We start from the raw sequence: 24,618 nt of genomic DNA on the forward strand, positions 1-24,618 counted from the left end.
CTTGGGAAGATTCATTAATGGCTGCTAAATTACAATTTGGTAAAAAGTTGGGAAGGGAGTCTATACTTTGAACGGATCAGGTTGACAACAGCTGAACCCACGAGCAATCATAACATATGTAAAAGTGAGACTGACAGAGAAATGATGCAATAGGAAGTATTTAATATCACTTGAGAAATATTCCTGTCTCAAGAAAAAAAAAAAAAAAGGACTTGAGTATAATAAATCCTTTTTACCTGAATACCAGTTCATAAGAAATATAGGGAATAAAGGAACATACTAAATGTTACGGAGGAGACATACAATCAGGTAAATATAGAACATAAGAAATAGTAAGAAATTATTTTTGTCAACAAATCACTGGTATGTGGAAAAAAGGGGAAAAGGAATAATAATAGATTAAGAGTGACGATAGTCATATCAATCAAATGCAATGTGCAGACCTCATTTTGGTTCTGATTAAAAGAACCAATTTGAAAGTTATATTCAGACCATGTAAAATGGGTATTAGATGGTATTAAGGAATTATTGCTAATCCTATTATGTGAAATAATGGTTCTGTGGAGTATTCATATATACATATTTTTGTAGGTCTTTATCAGTTTACATTATATAATGAAGTGTTAACAGAAGAAATGATAAAATGCTTCAGATTTAATACAAAATACCAAAAAAGGGATAGGAAGATGAGCTACAGGTGAAAAAAGAATGTCAAACTAAGTACAACTGTTAAAGCTAAGTGAGATAGGTATATGGGGGGTTCACTGAACAATTTTCTTTACTTTGGTTTACATCTAAAGATTTCCATTAAAAAGTTAACTTTTATTTCAGTTTTATTTTTATTTTATTCCAGATTTATTTCAGTATGAAATTTACCCACCAAAAAGATGGATATATCAGTTTTGTAAAGACTAAATTCATAGAATGTTTTGGCTATCGCAAAGAAAAATTTAACAAAATTACTACAGCATACAATATACCAGTTTATAATATCTTAACATAAATAATTAAAAATAGTTAAAATTACATAAACATTTACAGTAGATATAAAAGTATTATTAGAAATAAAAATAATTGGGGGACAAGAATATTTTAGGACTTCCAGGTCAAGATGGTGGCTTAACAACGTGCACATTTTAGTTCGTCCTCCAGAAAAACTACTAAATAACCAGAAACAGTACAGAACAGCTCCTGGGGCCACGTCAGTGACCAGACACACAGCATATCCCAGTCTAGACCAGCTGGACCCGCTGCGAGCACCCCCCAGAACCATGAGTTCCCCAAGCTGGGGTGGCCAGCGCCCCTCCCCAACATGTCACTTCCCAGAGGGGAAAGGAAAGGACTTTACCAGCAACAGGGACTGGGCACAATCAAATGCCATGTGGAACTAATTAACAAATTCTGACTACTAAAAACAGGCCCCCAGCTTAGGTGAACCTGATCAAAGTGGAGGTTGCTCATTTTTGTCCCAGCGCCAAGGGGGCAGGACTGACAGAAAAAGGAGAAAAAAAAAAAGAGAAGGAAACAGAGGTTTTTGTGGCTGTGTATCTACAAAGGCTTGACTGTCTCTGGATACAGCGGCAGGACTTTTCAGGCTGCAACTGCCCCAGGTATAGGCAGAAGTGAGCTCTTTTGGGGGCTTATCTGGAGCCTGTGCCTTCCCCAGGGGAGGGATGAAGCCCCACCCAGGTGGAATCCCTCCATCAAGGAATTCAGACACCAGGGCTTGGCAATTTGAAGCCATTAAAACCAGCCTACAACCTCTCCTCTGTCTCCACCACGCCCCCAGCAGGGAGAGCCTGCCAAAGTTAAAGGTACCGCATCATCTAATGCTGGTGGGACTTGCAGTCAGACAAGAGCCACACACAGGGCAGGATAAGAAAAACAGAGTCCAGAGACTTCACAGGAAAGTCTTTCAACCTGCTGGGTCTCACCCTCAGGGAAAACCAACACAGGTGACTCTTTCTTCCTGATAGGAGGCCAGTTTGGTCTGGGAAAATCCAGCTGGGGTCTATAATATCTAAGCAGACCCTCCTAAGTGTGTGTGGGGGAAAGGCACCACTCAAGCAGGGCAAGAAACAAGAAAACAAGAACTGAAAAATTCTCCTGTTAAACAAAACTTAAGCTAAAGGTCCAGATAAAGCTGAACAGAATGTCAAAGAACAGATAGACAACAAATTCATCCAGCAAGAAAACCCTAGATAAAAGAAGTGAAAGCAATCTCAAGAATAAACTAATTAAGGTAATTATATGCCTAGACACCAGCAAAAAATAACAAATCACACTAGGAAAATTGAAGATATGGCCCAGTCAAAGGAACAAAACAACAATTCAAATGACATACAGGAGCTGAAACAATTAATTCAGAATATACGAACAGACATGGAAAACCTCATCAAAAACCAAATCAATGAATTGAGGGAGGATATTAAGAAGGCAAGGAAAGAAAAAAAAAGAAGAAACTGAAAGTCTGAAAAAACAAATCACAGAACTTATGGGAATGAAAGACACAGTAGAAGAGATGAAAAAAACAATGGAAACCTACAATGGTAGATTTCGAGAGACAGAACATAGGGTTTCTGAACTGGAGGATGGAACTTCTGAAATCCGACAAGAAACAGAAACTATAGGAAAATAAACGGAAAAATAGGAGCAGGGACTCAGGGAATTGAAAGACAATATGAAGCGCACGAATATATGTGCTGTGGGTGTCCCAGAAGGAGAAGAGAAGGGAAAAGGAGGAGAAAAACTAATGGAGGAAATTATCACTGAAAATTTCCCAACTCTTATGAAAGACTTAAAATTACAGATCCAAGAAGTGCAGCATACCCCAAAGAGAATAGATCCAAATAGATGTTCTCCAAGACACTTACTAGTCAGAATATCAGAGGTAAAAGAGAAAGAGAGGATCTTGAAAGCAGCAAGAGAAAAGCAATCCATCACATACAAGGGAAGCCCAATAAGACTATGCGCAGATCTCTCAGCAGAAACCATGGAGGCGAGAAGACAGTGAGATAATATATTTAAATTATTAAAAGAGAAAAACTGCCAACCAAGAATTCTATATCCAGCAAAATTGTCCTTCAAAAATGAGGGAGAAATTAAAACATTTTCAGACAAAAAATCACTGTGAGAATTTGTGACCAAGAGACCAGCTCTGCAAGAAATACTAAAGGGAACACTAGAGACAGATACGAAGACAGAAGAGAGAGGTGTGGAGAAGAGTGTAGAAAGGAAGACTATGAGTAAAGGTAAAAAGAAGGAAAATTAGATATGACATATAAAATCCAGAAGGCAAAATAGTAGAAGAAAGTACTATGGTACTTAATATTTTAAAATTTCAACTAACGTGTGAGACTAAAGCAAAAATGTTTATTTGGTACAAATCTACACTTTGACTAGTGCCTCTCCTGATATAACTTATGTAGATAGTTGACTGAACACCTTAAGTACATGGAACTCTGTATAGGACATGAGATTTTGTTGGTTTGTCCAGGTGATGCCCTGATGAATCCCAGAATGATTTGATCAGTGAGTGGAAAAGTATTTGCAAAGTCCCCTTCGGGGAATGGTGAGAATGGGGGAAAACTCAACTTCCCCAAGTTGAATTCTTGATATTCTCACAAGCAGTGGGGACAACCTAAGCTATAGGCTGAGCCCCCAGTCTTGGGGTTTGTTCATATGAAACTTAACCCCACAGCGGATAGGTCAAGCCTACTTAAAATTAAGCCTAAGAGTCACCCCCAACAGAACCTCTTTTGTTGCTCAGATGTGGCCTCTCTCTCCAGCCAACACAGCAAGCATACTCACCAACCTCCCCCTGTCTATGTGGGACATGACTACCAGGAGTGTGGATCTTCCTGGCAGCGTGGGACAGAAATCCCAGAATGAGCTGAGATTCAGCATCAAGGGATTGAGAAAACCTTCTCGACCAAAAGGGGGAAGAGTGAAATGAGACAAAGTATCAATGGCTGAGAGATTCCAAACAGAGTCGAGAGGTTGTCCTGGAGGTTATTCTTATGCATTAAGTAGATATCATCTTGTTATCCAAGATGTAATGGAGAGGCTGGAGGGAACTGCCTGAAAATGTAGAGCTGTGTTCCAGTAGCCATGTTTCTTGATGATGATTGTATAATGATATAGCTTTCCCAATGTGACTGTGCGATTATGAAAACCTTGTGTCTGATGTTCCTTTTATCTACCTTGTCAACAGATGAGAGGAACATATGGAATAAAAATAAATAATAGGGGGAACAAATGTTAAAATGAATTTAGTTTGAAATGCTAGTGATCAATGAAAGGGATCAGTAAGGGGTATGGCATGTAAAAATTTTTTTTTCTGTTTGCTATATTTTTCTGTTGTCTTTTCATTTCTTTTTCTGAATTGATGCTAATGTTCTGGGAAATGATCATGATGATGAATATGCAACTATGTGATGATATTGTGAATTGCTGAGTGTATGTGTTGGGAATGTTTGTGTTTCTTATAATTTTTTTAATAAAAAATTAAAAAAAAAAGAATATTTTGAAGTTCATTGATTTTTTTATGAAGCACAAGTCTAGGATGAGAGATAAACATCTTCTACATATTATAAATTTGTATCAAAATCACAGACCATCTCTTGTATATAAATGTTTATAATAGCATTATTCATAATGGCCCAAAGTAGAAACAATTCAAATCTCCCATCGATTATTGAAACAGACAAACAAAATGTGGTATAACAATGTTAGGGCATACTCCTTAGCAACAAAAAGAGGCAAAGTATTAATACATCCAACAACACAGATGGGCTTCAAAAATATTATATTAGGTAAGAGCCAGACATGTGACTATATACTGAATGGTTCCATTTATAGGAAATTTCTAGGAAATGCAAAATAGATCAATAGTTGTCTCAGGGTGAAGGTGGCAGTTGGGACTGACTGCAAATGGACATCAGGGAACATTTTAGGATGACAGATATCCTAAAATTCTATTGTGGTGCTGATACATACTATATAAATTTATTAAAACTCATCAAACTGTGCATTAAAGTAGATGAATTTTATGGTATGCAAATTATACCTTAATAGGCTGTCAAAAAAGAAAACCAAACAAGCCATCTATTTTTCAGAGCACCACAACTGTGATTGTCTATCAGATGTTTCTGCTAAAAGCTTATCAGAAAATATTTCAGAGGAATAAGCTAAAGAAGTGATTTTCAAAATGTGATTCTAGAACCAGCAGTATCAGCATCACCTGGGAGCTTGTTAAAAAATGCATATTCTCAGGTCCCACCTCAATTTACTGAATCAGAAACTCTGGGTATGGAGTCCTTTACATTTTTTTTTTATGTTAGCTTTTTCTTTTTAATCTTTTTTTATTGTATAGTATATATACAAAACAAAGAAAGAAAAAAGCAATAGTTTTCAAAGTACTCTTCAGCAAGTAGTTACAGGACAGATCACAGATCCCAGATCCCAGAGTTTGTCATGGGCTACCAATCCATCATCTCAGATTTTTCCATCTAGCTGCTCCAGAACATTGGAGGCTAGAAGGAATATTATATATATATGAAAAATAACATATATACAAAAAAGCAATGAATTTCAAAGCACAGCATAACAATTAATTGTAGAACAGATTTCGGAGTTTGGTATGGGTTACAATTTCACAATTTTAGGTTTACTTATAGCTGCTCTAAGATACCGGAGACGAAAAGAAATATCAATATAATGATTCAGCAATCATATTTGTTTGTTAATCTCTACCTTTTCTGTGTAACTTCAACATCACCTTTGATCTTTCTCCCACTCTTTAGGGTGAAGTACTTGAATTTTTTTTTTTTAATTGAGGGCTCAGCCTATTGATTTGGTTGTCTCCACTGCTTACAAGAATATCAGGAATTCTCCAAATGGAGAAGCTGAATTTTTTCCCTTTCTCACCATACCCCCAAGGGGACTTTGCAAATACTTCTTTATTCACTGTTCAAATTACTCTGGGATTTATCAGGGCATCACACTGGACAAACCTACAAAATCCGTTGCCCTGTTCAAGGTTCCATGTACTTATGGTCTTCAATTAAACTGTCCATATAAGTTATATTAGGAAACGAGCTAGTGAAAATATAAACATTGTACCAAATAAACATTTTTTGTTTTACTCTCAAACAGAAGTTGAAGTTTTAAAATATGAATGACCATCTAGTTTCAGTCCCCTGCCATACTGACATTCCTTTGTTGTTCTTCATACAAAAACATTTTTTAATCTGTACATTTAGTCACTATCATTGTGCACTCCAGGCATTCCTAGATTATACCATCTCAGTCTTTACTGTCCGTATTTCCTTTTGGTTTCATATGTGTGAATGACCATCCTACAGCAAGTCCGTTTTGGCCCACTGGCCATGCTGACCACCGACCTAGAGTAGTTGGACAGATGTGGATCCAAATACTGGATTTTCACTTTGCTTCCAAAAAAGTTATATAAGTATAGTTCATGTATTCAAGGTAGAGGAAAGTATCACCATGTTAAAAAGAACCTAACCAAATGTCTAGAGAAGAAAAATACAACCACTAAGATGAAAAATACAATAGGTGGGATTACTAACACATCAGGCAGTGAAGAAGAAAAGATTCATGAACTTGAAGACACAGGAACAGAAACTATCTGAAACAAAACACAGAGAGAGAACTAACTAAAAAATATAATAAGTTAAATAAAAACCAGAGCATTAGGGAGCTATGGGTCAACTTTAAGTAGCCTATACATGTAATTGGAGTCTCAAAAGAGAGGACTGAGAAGAACCCAATAATATTTACTTTTTATTTAATTTTTTAATTTAAAATAATGGCTGAAAATTTCCAAATTTGATAAAAAATAAAAACACACAGATCCAAGAAACTCAATGAGCCCCAAGCAAAAGGATTATGAAGTACACAATGGTAATCATAATTAAATTATTTACAAGTAGTAACAAAGAGAAGATATTAAAATTAGCCAAAATCAATAGAAACCATCCAATCTTAACAACAGATAAAAACAATGGAAAAAAGTAACAGAACCTCAGTAAACTGTGGGACAACAAAAGGTATAGGAAAAGAGAAAGAATGCAGGGTTAAAAAAATTTTTTTTTTAAATAACATGAAAACTTCCCCTGGTTTGGCAAAAGATAAACTTACAGATTCAAGAAGTTGAGCTTACCCCTTCCAAGATAAACCCAAAAGAAAGCCATACCCAGAAACTCCACATTATAATTGCTGAAAAATTAAAACAAATTTTAAAAAACCTTGAAAGTAACCAGAGAAAATGAAAACATTAGCTGTGGGGGAATAAACTGAATAGCTGAAGTTTTTGTCAGAAACCATAGACACCAGAAGGAAGGAGCATAACATTTTTAAAGTGCTGAAGAAAAAACTTATCAATTCAGAAATCTATATACAATGAAAATGTCCTTAGGGAACGAACACAAAATGATATTCTCAGATGAAGGAAAACTAAGATAATTCAGGCAGGAAGACGTGCTCTAAAAGAATTGCTATGCCCTGATCTTTGATAATGATTGTACAATTATATAGTGGGAAAAAGCTGGTTGCCTGTGTTTCTGTGGATCTTCTTCTGGGTGTTTTATTCTACTCCACTGATCTACATATCTACCTCTGACAACACTACATTATCTTAGGTAACTTACCTTTATAGCATGTCTTTAAACTGGGTACAATGCAAATATGAGAGGTCAATAAGAAGAGAGGTATAAGGGGTATGGGATGTCAGGGTTTCCTTTTTCTGGAGTAATGCAAATGTTCTAAGATTGATCATGGTGATGAATGCACAACCATGTGATCATACTGTGAACAACTAATTGTATAAAATGGACGGACTGTATGGTATATGAATATATCTCAATAAAATCACAGAACTGCTACAGAGAGTGCTTTTGAACAGAAGAGAAATGATACCAGAAAAAAACTTAGAATATCACAAATGAGGAAGAGCAACCCAAATGATTTAAAAAAAAATCTGGGTAGCTATAATATACTATTCTCTTTTAAAGTTCTTTAAAACATGTTTGATGATTAAAAGATAAATATAACACTGCTTAATGCGCTTTTCATTATATTTACATACAGTAAGATAACTAGAGCATAAATAAATCAATATGGTGGGAAAGTTTCTACATTCTTATTAAAGTAGTAAAATACTGGTTCTAAATAGACTGTGAAAAGTTAGGTATACATTTTGCAATCCAGAGAGTAACCAACAAAAAAAAAATTATGCAAGATGATAAATGTGGCCACACTCACAATAGATACATTAAAATGGAATACAAAAAATAAAAAAATAAAAAACAAGGTAGATAAAGGAAAACAGAACAAAAGACAGAGGGATTGAATGGAAAATAAATAATAAAATGGTAGATCTAAATCCCAACATATCACAATTATATTAAATGTAAATGGTCTAAACATATTAATTAAAAGAGATTGTCAGGTTGGATTAAAAAACATGATCCAACTATATTCTGCTATAAGAAATTCACTTCAACTATAATGATATAGATAAATGAAAAGCAAAAGGATGGAAAATAATATACTGTATACCATGTAACTAGTAATCAAGAAAAAGCTGGAGTAGCTATATTAATATTAGAAAACTAAATTTCAGAGCAAAGAAAATCACCAGAGACAAAGAGAGATAGACAATACTTAATGATAAAAGAATGAATTCACTAAAAAGACCCAGTAAATCTAAGTGTGTAATACATCTAACAAAAGACCTTTGAAATTCACAAAGTAATAACTGACAGAACTGAAAGGAAAAATAAATAAATTTGCAATTATAATTGGGGAATTCAACACTTCTCTCTCAGTGATAGAATCTAGTAGACAAAAAAAAAAAAAAATCAACAAGGTATAGAAGAACTCAAAAAAACTGAATGTAATACACATTTAGAGAACACTCTACCCCAGAACAGTAGAATACACATTCTTCTCAAATAGATATCATTCATCAAGACACACACACACCATACTGAGGGGCACAAAATAAATCTAAACAAATTTAAAACAACTGACATCATGCAAAGTATGTTCTCTGACCATAATGGAATTGAACTATAAATTACAAAAGATAACAGGAAAATGGCAAATCACTTAAGAAATGAAACAACACATTTGTAAATAATCTATAGGTCAAAGAAGTCTCAAGAGAAATAGAAATATTTTCAAATGAATGAAAATTAAAATACATTATATATCACAATTTGTAGGATACAGTTTAATCATGCCCTTATTTTGTCACGACATATTATCCTTTGTAAATATTATTTGATTCAGTTTACTAATTGAGGTTTTTTGAGCTTTTTTTGCACTATATTTATGAGGAATATTGGTCTTTCATTTTCTTTTATAGGATTATTTTTGTCTGGTTTTGAGATCTGTGCAATGATGGCCTCATAAAATGAGTTAAGTGTTATCTATGCTTCTATATTAAGGAAGAATTTGCACTATTCCAAAGAAGTGCTTAAAAGGAAATTTATGGGATTAATGCTAACAAGAGAAAAGGAAATTGTCTCAAATCAAACATTAATTGTGTATTTTCCAGATATCTTTCTGTTATTTCCTTAACAGAAAGATATCTGGAAAATACACAATTCTTTATAAATTAAATTAAAATACTTCTGAACAACTGGTGGGTCAAAGGAAAGTATAAAAGAAATTAGAACGCATTTGGCATTGAATGAAAACACAACATAACAAGATTTATAATAAGTACTAAATGCTTACAATAGTAAAGAAAAGTCTCAAATCAATGATCTAAGTTTCTATCTTAAGAAACTAGAAAAAAAGAACAAAATAAACCCAAACCAAGCAGAAAGAAAAGAACAATAAAGGTAAGTGCAGAAATTAATGAAACTGGAGACAGAGAAACAATATAGTAAATCAATGGAAATAGCTGATTTTTTTTAAAAGATCAAACTGATAAACTGCTAAACCTCTAGTCAGACTGACCAAAAGTAAAAGAAGGAAGACACATTACAAACATCAGGAATGAAAGAAGAGATCTCTACAAGCCCTACAAACATTAAAAGAATAAAACGGCAATTTTACAAACAACTTATATAAACAGACAAATTCCTTACACACACTTCTAAAGCTAATTCAAGAAAAAATAAATTATCTGAAAAGTTTTGCACCTTTTAAAGAAGTTAAATTTATAGTTAGAAAAAAGAGTTCTAACAATTCCAGACCCAGTCGGCTTCGCTGGAGAACTCTACCAACTATGTAGGGAATAAATAATGCCAATTAAATGCTCTGGTGGGGTTTGAAACTGTATGTACCCCAGAAAAACATGTTCCTAAATGTAATCTATTCTTGTGGGTGCAAACATACTACAAGTAGGACTTCTTAATAAGGTTGCTTCAGTTAAGGAGTGACCTATCTCAATCAGGATGGGTCCTAATCCTATTGCTGGAATCCTTTATAAGGGAATACAATTTAGACAGAGAGAGCTAAAGCCACAGGAAGTAAGAATATGGAACCAACAAACTCAGAAGAGAAGGGAGAGACCAAGAGATGCCACCATGTGCCTCTCCATGTGACAGAGGAGCCAATGATTGCTGGCAGTCAGCCCCAGAACGCCACAATTTCTGGAGAAAGCATTTCCTTGATGATGCCTCGATCTGGATTTCTTTTCACCTCAAAACTGTAAGCTAGAGTGATGTCAATAATGTGGCATGTAAGACAGCTACTGGAAACTTCTCTCAGGGATTCAGCACGAAAAAAAGAGGACAATTCTCACTTGTTCAGAACTCTGGAAGAAGGTAAGGACTGCAGAAGTATCCTATAAATGCTGACCCAAAGAAAGAGAAAAACATCACATAGGAAACTTCTGGACAAGTCACTTGGTCCCACACAGCTTGGGAAGTGCCCAGAGGCAGCTGCTGAGAGAGATGCCTCCCACCTGCCACCAGGGATACAGATTTTAAAATCTCTCACAGCATGACACAGAAACTCACCAATATCCAGACCCAGAGATCCAAACCCACAGGGACTTATGGCAGGACTTAAGCCACTGGGGAAGGCAGAATATAAAGGGGCAACAGGAGGAGTTTCCAAAATGGAAGATACAGGAGAATCTTTCTCAAATGGCAGAATCTTTCCCCAAAGCAGTAAGTAGCTACACAAAAACTGCCTGAATCAAGTGTTTGGGGATCCAAGGGACAGAGGAGGACATCTCAAAGCCCAGGTCAGCGAGGGACAAAGAGTCTGAGAAAACATTGACAGAGACTGTGATTCCAGCCCTGGGTTCTGGTGCCCATCCCCCACCTTTGAGGGAAGCAGCAGGGGGTTCAATCTTTGCCTTGGGGATGGCTGCAGACTAGACTGGGGCAATAAAGTGGGGGGCACAGCCACCTATTGAGCAAGATTTTGGCTGGCAAAGTAGGGTACAGAATCGCATGGTTTCAGCCCTGCCTGGTCAAATGCTTCTGGGCTCCAGGAGGTAAAGTGCTTCTGAGGGCAATTAAGCCACTGAACAGCACCATCTGCTGGGCAAGCTGGAAAGTGCAGGGCAATACCTGCGGGCCCTTCCAGCCTCTCCAGGCCCTATGGAGGCCCATCAGAGTGGGTCTAGGTCCTCTGCACGGGAACCCACTCCTGTTTTGGATGAGAAATACAGATGACCCACTGTCAAAGGAATGCCTTAATACACACCCAGACAACAACTAAGTCCTAAACAAGAGAGAGAAACTGACCCATCAAGATAATCAGACGTCAGCAAAAAAATCAGAAGGGCATACTAAAACTGAAGAAGAAATGGCCCAGTCAGAGAAGACACAATCTGGAAAAACTAACCAGAAGTGTGCAAATAAATCTCCTGAATCAATTCAAAGAGATGAAAGAAAATGTGTATAAAGATATAAAGAATATTAAGAAGATGCTAAAAGATAGTAAGAAGAATTTTAAAGAACACACAAAAAAATAATAGACATTAAAGAAATAAAAGACACTGTAGATAAAATTAAAATATACTGGAGATGCGCAAGAGCAGATTTAAAGAGGCGGAAGAAAGAATTAGTGACCTAGAAGAGAGGGCAACCAAATTTGATCAGACAAAAGAAGATATGGAGGAAAACGCTCAAAAATTTGGACCAGGCTTCCGGGAAATGACTGACAACACAAACCACACTACCTCTGAGTGTCCAAGAAGCAGAACAGAAGGGACAACAGCCAGGAAGAATATTCAAAGAAATAATAGTTGACAATTTCCCAACCCTTATAAAAGATTAAGTATGCAAATCCAAGAATCCCAATGTATTCCAAACAGACTCATCCCTGGGAGTCATCTCCCATGCCACCAGAGAGATCTTCATCCCTGTATGTCATATTTCACATAGTGGGAGGGCAGAGAGAGAGAGAGAGAGACAGACCAGCCTTATGAGTACTACTAAAGGGAGTTCTGATAGGTGAAAAGACAGGAGAGAGAGGTGTCTGGAGGAGGGTACAGAACTGAAGGATATTAGTAAGGGTAATCTAAAAGATAAAAACAGAGAGAGAAAAAATATACCTGAAAAATAGAAACCAAATGATAAGATGGTTAAATCAAGAACTGACATGACAATAATAACTGTGAATGTTAGTGGATTCAACTCCCCAATCAAAAGACACAGATTGGCAAAATGGATTTTAAAACATGAGCCATCTATATGTTGTTTACTGAAGACTCAGCTTAGGTTCAAAGATGCAAATATATTGAAATTGAAAGGATTGAAAAAGATATTCCATATAAATAAGTAAAAGATATTCTCCAAAGGAAAGCTGGGGTAGCTATACCAATATCAGAAAAAGACCTTAAATGCAAAAATGTTATAGAAGGACACTATATATTAATAAAAGGGGCAATTCATCAAGAAAAAATAACAATTATAAATATCTATGCTCCTAATCAGGGTGCCACAAAGTACATGAGGCAAACACTGGCAAAACTGAAGGAAGTAATAGACAACTCTATCATAACAGCGGGAGACATCAACATACCACTCTAGCCAATAGAAAGACCATATAAACAGAGAATCAATAAAGAAACAGAGAACCTAAATAATATGATAAATGAACTATATCAAACAGACATATATAGAACACTGCACCTCAGAATAGCAGAATATACATTCTTCTCAAGTGCTCATGGATCATTTTCCATAGACCACATGTTGGGTCACAAATCAGGTCCCAATAAATTTTAGAAAGATTGAAATTATACAAATCATTTTTTCTGACCATAATGGAATGAAGCTAGAAATTAATAACTGGAAAATTCACAAATATATGGAAGTTTATTTGGTGCAAAATTTATATTTTGGGTAGTGCAGTATCTAATTTAACTTATGTGATCCATTTATTCAAACACCATAATTACATGAAATCTGGAAAAGGAGTGAGATGTTGTTGGTAGTGAAGGTTATCTGATACCACAAAACATCCCACACTAATTTGGACAAAGAATAAAAACGTATTTGCAAAGTCCCCGTGGGGGACTGGAGAGAAAGGAGAAAATATTTAACTCCCCATTTGGGGAATTCCTGATATTCCTGCAAGCAGTAGAACAACCAATTCTATAGCCTGAGCCCTCAATCTTGGGGCTGGCCCCTATGAAACTTATCTCTGCAAAGGAGAAGCTAAGCCTACTTATAATTATGCCTAAGAGTCACCCCCAGAGAACCTCTTTTGTTGCTCCGATGTGGCCTCTCTCTCTCAGCCAACTCAGCAGGGGAGCTCACTGCCCTCCTCCCTATGTGGGACATGACTCCCAGGGGTGTAAACATCCTTGGCAACATGGGACATGACTATCAGGGATGAGATGGGACCCAGCATCATGGGATTGAGAAAGCCCTCTTGACCAAAAGGGAAAAGAGAGAAATGAGATAAAACAAGGTTTTAGTGGGTAAGACATTTCAAACAGAATCAAGAAGTTATCCTGGAGGTTATTCTTGTGCATTTTATAGATATCCCTTTTTAGTTTATGGTGTATTGGAACAGCTGGAGGGAAGTGACTGAAATTGTTGAGCTGTGTCTCAGTAGCCTTGAAGCCGTGAAGATGATTATATAAAGATATAACTTTTACAATGTAACTGTGTGGTTATGAAAACTTTGTGTCTGATGTTCCTTTCATCCAGGGTACGGAAAGATGAGTAAAGAAAACAAGGACAAAAAAAACAAATAAAAGTGGGGGAGAATAAGGGGTTAAAAAAAATTGGATTAATTGCAATACTAGTGGTCAATGAGAGGGAGAGGTAACAGGTATGGGTTGTATGGGTTTTTTTTTCTTTTTATTTATTTTTCTGGAGTGATGCAAATGTTCTAAAAATGATCATGGTGATGAATATACAAGTATGTGATAATACTGTGAGCCACTGTTTGTAGGTTTTGGATGGACTGTACGTGAGCGAAGATATCTCAGTATCTTTGAGATTTAAAACATCAACAATTTAAAACATCAACAGACTAATTAAGCAAACCATACATTTCAAAACATCCAGAAAAAGGGAAAAAATTAACATCATTTAATTTTTTAAATCATTAAAAATTCAGAAAGTAGGAATAAAAGGGAATTTCCTCAACTTAATAAAGGACAACTATGAAAAACCTACAATTAATATCATATTCAATGGCGAAAGACCAATCGAATGCTTCTTCCTAATACCAGGAATAAGGAAAGGATGCCCACTCTTATTCAAATCATTTTGGACGTCCTAACAAGTGCCTTAAGGCAAGAAAAACAAATAAAATACATACATATAGAAAAGTAAGAAACAGAACACCCTCTATTCATAGACAACATGCTTGACTAGGCAGAAAATATTCAAGAGTTTACAAAAAATTTACTAAAACTAGTAAGTGAGTTTGTCATTGTTATGGACTGAATGGTTTCCTCCCAAAAGATATGTTAAAGTTCTACTCCCTAGCACCACAGAATGTGACCTTATTTGGAAATTGGGTCATTATAGATAGAATCAGGCAAGTTAAAGGTCAAACTGGAGTAGGGTGGGTCTTAATCCAACAACTGTAGGAAATGTGGACAGAGAGAGAGAGAGAACACCACATGATGAATGAGGGAGAGAACACCATGGATTTCCCGCAAGCCAATGGTCCAGAAAAGAGGCATGAAACAAACCACAGGTTTTAGAGGAAGCCTGGTCTTACCAACACCTTCATTTTGGACTTCAAGCCTCCAGAATTGTGAGACGATAAATTTCTCTTGTTTAAGGATAGCCGTTTGTGATACTTTGTTACCATAGCACTAGGAAACTAATACAAACATGGTCACAGGATACAAGCTCAACATGCAAAAATCAATCATATTTCTATATAATGACAATAAGTAATCGAAAATTTTAAAAGTTGCTGAAGTACTGTGGTAGTTTGAAGCTGTATGTACCCCAGAAAAAGTCCTTAAATTTAATCTATTCCTATAGGTGTAAACCCACTGTAAGGAGAATCTTTTCATTAGGCTACTTCAGTTAAGGTGTGACCCATTTCATTCAGGATGGGTCTTAATCTTATTAATGAAGTCCTTTATAAGATGATGAAATTCAGACAAAGAGAAAGAAAGCCATTGAAGCAAGAAGCTGAAATCAATGAAACTCAAAAGAGAAGGGAGAGTCCAGCAGACACCAAAGTGATTTGCCATGCGGCAGATGATCCAAGGATTGCCTGAAGCTGGTCTTAAGGAAAACCACGTTGCCTTGGTGACACCCTGATTTGGATATTTTCTCAGACTCTCACTGTAAGGTAATAAATTCCCATTGTTTTAAGCCCACCAACTTCATAGTCTTTGCTGGGGCAACCTAGGAAACTAGAACAAGTACAATTTAATAGTACCTGTTCTAGTTTGTTAGCTGCTGGAATGCAACACACCAGAGACAGGTCAGCTTTTAATAAAAGGGGATTTATTTTGTTAGTTCTTCAGAGGAAAGGCAGCTAATTTTCACCTGAGGTTCTTTCTTACGTGGGAAGGCACAGGATGGTCTCTGCTGGCCTTCTCTCCAGGTCTCTGGGTTCCAGTAACTTTCCCCGGGGTGATTTCTTTCTGCATCTCCAAAGGCCTGGGCTGAGCTGCGACTGCTGAGATGAGGTATGCTAAGCTGCTTAGGCTGTGCTACATTAAGCTTGCTCATTTAAGCACCAGCCAATTAAATCAAACATCATTCATTGCAGCAGGCACACCTCCTAGCCGACTGCAGATGTAATCAGCAACAGATGAGGTTCATGTACCATTGGCTCATGTCCACAGCAACAGAACTAGGTGCCTTCACTTAGTTCTGAATCTAACTACCACTGTACGAAAACCATAAAATACTTAGGTACAGTTTAACAATGTATATGTCATCTAACAATTTATACTCAGAAACTATAAAACACCGAATAAAGAACAAAAAATAACTAAAAGGAGAAATGCAACATGTTCATAGATGGAAAGATTCAATACTATTAAAAATGTCAATCTTCCCAAAAATAATCTATAGATAATTAAAATTCTAATAAAAACACTAGCAGGATTTTGGGTAGGTTCAATAAACTATTTCTTTAATTTATGTGAAAAGGGAAAGAAACTAGAACAACCAAAAAACAAATGACCGTGTTGTCAAAAGAGTGTGCTACAATTCTGTGGTTTTCTCAAAAACCACTGATTGTACACGTTGGATGGACTGTATGGTGTGTGAATAAAACTGTTAAAAAAAATTTTAAGTGTGTGCTAGTGATAAATGGATAAACACAGAAACCAGTTGAACAGAATATAAGGTCCCAAAATAGATCCATATATACAGTCAGTTGATTTTTGACAAAGTCAAAAAGGCAATTCATGGAAAAAGAGTATACTTTTCAACAAATGATCCTGGAATCGCTAAACATTCATTATCTATACTGATATCATATAACAAAAAACTAACTCAAAATTGATTACAGACCTGAATTACATAAAACATAAAACTATACAGATTCTAATAGAAAACTTAGGAGACTATCTTGTTTGTGGATTAGGCAAAGATTTTTTAGATAAACACCAAAAAGCACAATTCAAAAAAGAAAAACCTGACAAGTTGCAAGTCATTAAAATTAGGAACTTCTAATTTTATACTTCAAAATCCACTCTTAAGAACAGGAAAAGACAAGCCACAAGCTGAGGGAAAATATGTGCAAATTACATATCTAATAAAGGATTTCTATCCAGATTAAAGAATTCTCAAAACTCAATAATAAGAAAACCCCAAAAAAGAAATGGCAAATATTTGCGCCCACAGTTCACCAAAGATAAACTGACAGCTAATAAGCACATGAAAAACGACTCAACATGAGTCATTAGGAAAATGCAAATCAAAATTACAAAGACATACTACAACATAACTATAAGAATGGCAAAAATGTAAAAGCTGACAAGTACTGGTTATGATGTGGAACAACTGGAATTCTTATACAGCGCTGGTGGGCATGTGAAATGTCACGGCCACTTTGAAAAACAGTTAAGCCGTTTCTTATAAAATTAAACATATACACTTACCACGTGACTAGCAGTGAATCTCTTAAGTATTTACTCAAGTGAAATGAAATCTTATAGTCACATAAAAAATTGTAAGCAACTATTTACAGCAGCTTTATTCACAACAACCACCAAAAACTGGAAATAATTCATACGTTCTTCAACTAAGGAACAGATAAACAAACTGTTGTACATCCATGCAATGGAATATTACTTAGCAATAAAAAAGAACAAACAGCACATAAAAACACAGATGAATCCCAAATGCATAATGCTATGTTTAAGAAGCGAGACTCACAAGGCTACATGCTATGATTCCATTTATGGCACTCTAGAAAAGACAAAACTATACAGCAGAAAACGTATTGCCAAAAGATGGGATGGAACTGACTACACAGAGACCCTCCAGCTCTGATCCAACTCAACCTGTCTGTATAGCTCTGTGAACAACTGAAACACAGGGAGCCCAGAATAACACAGAGTGCCTTTAATCCTGTACAGCTCAATGTAATGCTTGGATACATCCTAGAATATACTAAGCAGATAATCAAAAAGTATTGGCAAAGTCCCTTGAGGGATGGGAGAAAAAATATGGAACTATTAAACTTTACTATCAGGGAGTCCCCTGATACTGTGTAAAATATTAGGAACACCCAAATCAATAGGCCAAGCCCTTGATCTTGACACTTACTCTTGTGAAGCTTACGTAGATAGCAGAGAAGCTTCGCCTATCTATAGGTATGATTAAGAGTTACTTCTGGAGGACCTCTTTTATTGCTTAGATGTGGCCTCACTCTCTCTAAGCTCAACTCTGCAAGTGAAATCATTGCCCTCAGTGCTAAGTAGAACATGATACCCAGGGGTGAAAGTCTCCCTGGCAGCATAGGAGATGACTCCCAGGGATGAGTCCTGCCCTGGCACTATGGGATCAGCAATGCCATCCTGACGAAAAGGGGGAAAGAAATGTAACTAATAAAGTATCAGTGGTTGAGAGACTTCAAATAGAGTCGAGAGCAACCCTGAAGGACACTTACACAAGCTTCAGTTAGACATTCCTACCTATCATAACTTGCCAAATCCCAGCCAAAACCATTTCAGCCAATCCCAAAGAACAGCGAGGGTAATATATAAGATTCTACAAGGGTTCCATGCACTAGGCTAACTTTTCAGAACCTACAACCTCCAGATGGGTCCCTGGACCAGATAAGTCCTGAAATCTAGAGGGCCCAGCCTCTCCAGAATATCAGCTAGTTCCATCTCCCTTCCCCCTATTACTGACAGCCCCTTCTAACATGAAAAAGTTAGAATGGCCATAGCCCAAATACCCCTAAAGAGTGAGGCAGAAAGATCAAAGATGATGATGGGGTTATACAGAGAAGGTAGGGTTTAACAAACAAGTATGATTGCTGAATCATTAAATTGATATTTCTTTTAGTCTCCAGTATCTTAGAGTAGCTAGAAGTAAAAACCTAAAATGTTGGAATTGTAAACCATTTCAAACTCTGAAATGTGTTCTACAACTAATTGTGGTGTGCTTTGAAATTTATTGCTTTTTTGTATATATGTTACTTTTTACAAAAGAGGAAAAAAAAGTCGATTGTGATGCTAAAAAAATATCTATTCCTTCTGGTCCTGTGTTATGGAGTACTAGAAGGAAATTATGGTAGCCCAAAACAAGCTCTGGGATCACTCCTGTAACTACCTGTTGAAGAGTGCTTTGAAAACTATTGCTTTTTTCTTTTTTTACTTTGTATATATATTATACTATATAATTTAAAAAGTTAAGAAAAATAACCTAGTACAAAGTAGATGGATTGAGTGGAGCTTAAATGAAACAAAGTGGACTATAAGATGGTTGTTAGAGATACAATGGGTACACAGGGTTTCATTTTACACTTCTCTCTAATTTTGCGTATGTTTGAGATTTTCCAAAATAAAAATTGCATTTTTTAAAAATCTGCCTTTAGGAAAAACTACAACAAAATCAGACACATTTGCCTGAAAATGTTAGATTCAATTTGTGAATCTTCCAAACATTTACATTTTCACACAAAGATAAAAGTTTAAAACAAAAGAAATGAGTATAGTGGTATATTTTAAGAAATCAGCAGATCAGTGAGAATTTTTCTTTATTTTGAGAACAGAAACATTCCCAGCAATCTCAATATCATATCAGATGCATAAAGAGCAATCAATTCTGTCCACTTTTAAATAAATGCCTGGTTTTAAGCATGCTTTAGTGTTAAAATAATAGATGACTTCTAGATTATCTTTGTGATTACCTACCTACACATCAAGAATGACACAGTATTCAAACATTATCTGTTTACCCAAGGCTAGCTCACCAAACTTATGATATGTATTTAAAAGTCTCTGAAATATCCTGAAGATCATCAAAGGATAAAAGTTTAGTTTTAAAATTCCAGTATTTTACCAGTTACCTAAATGGTTTCCCCAAATAAACAAAAAAAGGAATAAACTTAAACAGTTAATTTAGTTCTGTTTTCTTACTATTCACTTACTTACATAAAATACACTTACTTGCTCAAAAGTAGATTTACATACCTTGCTGGAACGGTGATGGTGCTACAGGAGCTTCTTGGCTTGGCTCAAAAGGAAGTTCAGGTGTTAGGTTTTCAAATTGCTCTTTACTAATGAGATTTAGCTTCTTAAAGTTCTCAACTTCTTGCTGAAGTAGAATGGAGGAATCTAATTACTAAACTGGCTAACAGATTGTAACCATCATACAATAATTAATACCAACCTCAAAAAATGAGTTTTTAAAACAGAATAATTGCAGCAGAATAAAAAAGTTGCTCTAATAAAGAATCTAACAATATACTTAATAAACAATAATCACAGTCTAAAAGAGACATAGAGAATCCTAAAATATTATGAATATTTTAATATTAAAATACATTATAAGAGCATACATACATCATTAATTATTTGCTAAGCATTTATATACAAGATTGCTAGGATATTATACAGGTCAAAAATCAGTCTAATGCATGTTCACTACACTTGAGGAATTTAAAGTTAGGAAAGAAAAAATTGTACATATAAAAATAATATTAGATGGTATATGAAAAGTGGTAATATTTAGTATAAGAATTCAAATCAGTGGCAGGCATCTCAGAAAAGATGGGACAAAAGCAGCTCTTGAAGGATGAGAATTTAGAGAAAGGAAAAAAAGCATTCTATTTTAAATCAAGTGAGTAAAGATGAGAAGCTTGGACTAAGCAATGTGTTTATTATAAAGTAATTAAATAAGGAGAATTATGTAGAACCAGTGGCAAAAGGCCTGATAATCAAGTTACAGAAGTAGGTTTTTAATATCAGGCCAAGAAATTTTTACATTTTCTAGTTGTGGGATACACTTGATGAAAAATAAACATTGATGGCCCTGGGTGCTCATTTCCAAACTCCTTTAAGTAGTTTAAAAGCAAAGAGGCTCAATAGGTCTGAATTGTAATAGCTCAAAGGCAGAATAGGTTCATCCTGGCCCCTGCAGCTCCAGAGACTGCCCTTTCTAAGTAGTACTATAGGGTCACTTGCGTGTTCCTGCCGTAACCTACAAATACACAGAGCCACACAGAGGTGGAGATCACTCTCTACTTGAAGGCTGTGAGTCACAGAAAACCATCTATGCCAGGTCTAAACTATGAGATAAAAAAGAGTTGAGCGACTACATACACTGTACTACTTCCTCTAAGTTTTCCCCATAAACCTTATGTTGTGCTATTGTGTCCAAGACCCTTCACACAGTATTGTTTCAGTAGGTAAAACATGGACAAGAGTATTATTCAGTAGAAGCAAATTAAATACCATCTGATGGTATTTAATTTGCTTCTACTGAATAATAGTCCTCTGCCCTTCAAGAGCTGCTTTTGTCCCATCTTTTCTGAGATGCCTGCCACTGATTTGAATTCTTATACTAAATATTACCACTTTTCATATACCATCTAATATTATTTTTATATGTACAATTTTTTCTTTCCTAACTTTAAATTCATCAAGTGTAGTGAACATGCATTAGACTAATTTGTGCCTTGCTCTCAATATCGCCCTATTCAAAGAATATTTTTCTTCAAGCATGAATAAGTATTTGTCAGCTCATACCACTTATTAGATCTTATTAGCCTTTCAAATTAATATGATCTATTTTCTTTTAATGACAATATCTAAAATGATTATTTCAGCTTTTGCCTCTATAACAAAATTGCTTTTCACAAGACTCCAATAAGCTTTTCAAGCCAAATCAATCATTATTCATTCTGACTGTCCCATACCTTATCACAGAGCTAGCTATTAACATTTCTCACTTCAATTCAATGAACATTTTTTGTATGTTTACCACATCCTAGAGATAACCGTTTTACCCTCAGGAAAACACAAGACCAACAAATACACGGCCAACAAATTCTAAAATACTCACTATGCAGGCCTCTACAGAAAAAATTTGCCCACCAGTGCTCTACTGTATTCTACTGAGTGAATACAATTTTTAAAAATACATTCTACTTTTAATGAACATTTGTGTCCTTCTGAGATCATACCTATTACAAATAATTCTGCTATTAATATTTTTATTTTTATAAAGCCCTTATCTTGGTGCCCAAAGGCATGCATTTTGTTGGATATGTACTTAGGAGTGGAGTTATTGTCTTGTTGCACACTTCCGCTCAACTCTAGTAGAAAATGTCAAATAGTTTTCCACGGAGGTTATACTTATTTACATTCCCATCAGCATTATATTAAAGTCCCTGTTACTCTACATTCTCACCAACATTTGATATCAAGTTTTGATCTCCAGGACATTATGCCAAGTGAAAAATGTTGCCTCAGAGGGTCACATGGTCTCTGATTCCATATACACAACATTCTCATAATGACACATTATAGAGATAGAGAATAAATTAGTGCTTTCCAGGGATTAGGGATCATGGAGGTTGGTAGGTTGGTGGGAGTCTAGAGGGGTAGCATGAGAGAGTGATCTTTGTGGTGGTAGAACAGTCCTCTGCCCTCACTGCAGGGCTACTTCCCTAAATCTACATATGACAAAAGGACATAGATCTATACACACACATTCAAGATACAAAATGACAATCTCCTGGTTTTATATTGTGCTATAGTTGCATAAGATGCAACCTTTTGTAGGAATTGGGTGAAGGGTACAAGTAACTTCTTTGTATTGCTTTCACAACTTCCTGTAACATTTATAATTATTTCAAAATGAAAACTCAAAAACAAAGGTGAGGGGGCAGGGCTGACGGAAAAAAAAAAAAAAGAGGCTTTTGAGTTAGCACAAAGTACTTTGAAAAGGATGGACCCTAAAAAAAAAGGGTACACATAGAGCCTGGAGATACATAGAGCAATGTACCAACTTAAGCTCTTGACTGACACACCCAAGGAGTGGAGTCCTGCTTTGAAAAGGATTTTCTTTTTTTTTTTTTTGCTTTGTTTCTTCTAAGATATTCCACACAGCACTAACCAAAAGACAGATGGGGTAGCTATACTAATATCACACAAACTGGACTTTAAATACAAAAATGTTGTAAGAGACAAAGAAGGATATTATATATTAATAAAAGAAACAATTCACAAAGAATAACAATCACAAATATCAATGCCCCTACCAAGGTTCCCTAAAGCAGATGAGGTAAACACTAGCAAAACGGAAGGAAGTAATACTTCTCAAAAAAAGTAGTTGGAGACTTGAATTCACCCCTCTCAACAACAGACAGAACATCCAGACAGAGGATTAATAGGGAAACAGAGGACCTGAATAATATGGCAAATGAATTAGACCCTAAACCAAAGAGATGTATATAGAACAATGCATCCCCAAATGGCAGGATATACATTCTTATGAACTGCTCATGGATCATTGCCAAGGAGAGACAAGATGTTGGGTCAATAAACAGGTTTCAATAATTTAAAAAGACTGAAATTATGCAAACTACTTTTTCTGATCATAATGGAATGAAGCTGGTAATAAAAAAGAGGAAAAGGAAAAAAAAAAAGAGGCAAAGTCCTGGAAAATACACAAATACATGTAGGTTAACCAACAGACTCTTAAACAATCGCTGGGGCAAAGAATAAATTGCAAGGAAAATCAGTAAGTATCTTGAGATGAATGAATATAGGAATAAAACATATCAAAACTTATGGGATACAGTAGAGGCGGTGCACAGAAGGAAAGTTAAACCCCTAAATGACTACAATAAAAAGAAAGAGCTAAAATTGAAGAACTAACTGAACATCTGGAGGAAAGAACAGGAAATGAACTCCAAAGCAGGCAGAAAGAGTGACATAACAGAGCAAAAATAAATGAAATTAAGAACAACAAAGAAACGAAGACAACAAATAGACAAAACAACAGAGAAAATCAACAAAAACAAAACATAGTTCTTTGAGAAGATGAATATAGTGGACACATCCTTATCTAGAATAACAAAAAAAGAGGGAAGTTGCAAATAAATAAAATCAGAAATGAGAGTGTGGTCATTACCACTGACCACATACAAATAAAATATACCATAAAAAAATCTATGAATAACTGTATGTCAACAAATTAAACAACTCAGAAGAAATGAACAAATTCCTAGAAACACACAGACAACCTACACTGACTCCAGAGAAAATAGAAGAACTCAATAAACCAATCACAAGAGATCAAATCAATCATCAAAAACCTGCCAACATAGGCAAATTTTACCAAGCCCTCCAAGAATAATACCATTCCTGCTCAAAATCTTCAAAAAAAACTGTAGAAGAGGGAACACTATCTAACTCATTCTGTAAAGCCAATATCACCCTAATACCACAGCTGGATAAAGATATGACAAGAAAAGAGAATTACAGAACAATCTCTCTAATGAATGCACATCATGACATCAACTCAACATTTCCAAATATGATCATTTTCTCCCAGTTTTTCCTTATTAGTGTCCTTATTTCTATCACACAGTTACTATTCATTGCTTCTTCAAAACCTCTCCCCAATTTTGGCATTTCTTCATTCTCAAAAGTTATTGTCAATAAATGTTTGTTTAAAGAATTAATGTTATCCTTTTGGTTCAGCACTTAATTTCCCC

General features: G+C 35.6%; 1 protein-coding gene across 5 annotated transcripts in view; it reads right to left on the minus strand.

Annotated features, from left to right (window-relative positions):
• The window catches only part of LARP1B (La ribonucleoprotein 1B), a 147,946-nt gene that overhangs the window by 29,103 nt on the left and 94,225 nt on the right, over positions 1-24,618 (minus strand). For all 5 annotated transcript variants that reach the window (XR_013167537.1, XM_077140061.1, XM_077140062.1 and 2 more), the window contains one exon: positions 20,084-20,207. Coding sequence is in view for 4 of the 5 variants with exons in the window: in XM_077140061.1 (XP_076996176.1) it covers positions 20,084-20,207 (124 nt within the window). In the remaining variant the exon portion in view is untranslated. The remainder of the gene's footprint in view (positions 1-20,083; positions 20,208-24,618) is intronic.

Source organism: Tamandua tetradactyla, chromosome 22 (genome assembly GCF_023851605.1).
Source record: "Tamandua tetradactyla isolate mTamTet1 chromosome 22, mTamTet1.pri, whole genome shotgun sequence".
NCBI classification, from domain to species: Eukaryota; Metazoa; Chordata; class Mammalia; order Pilosa; family Myrmecophagidae; genus Tamandua; species Tamandua tetradactyla.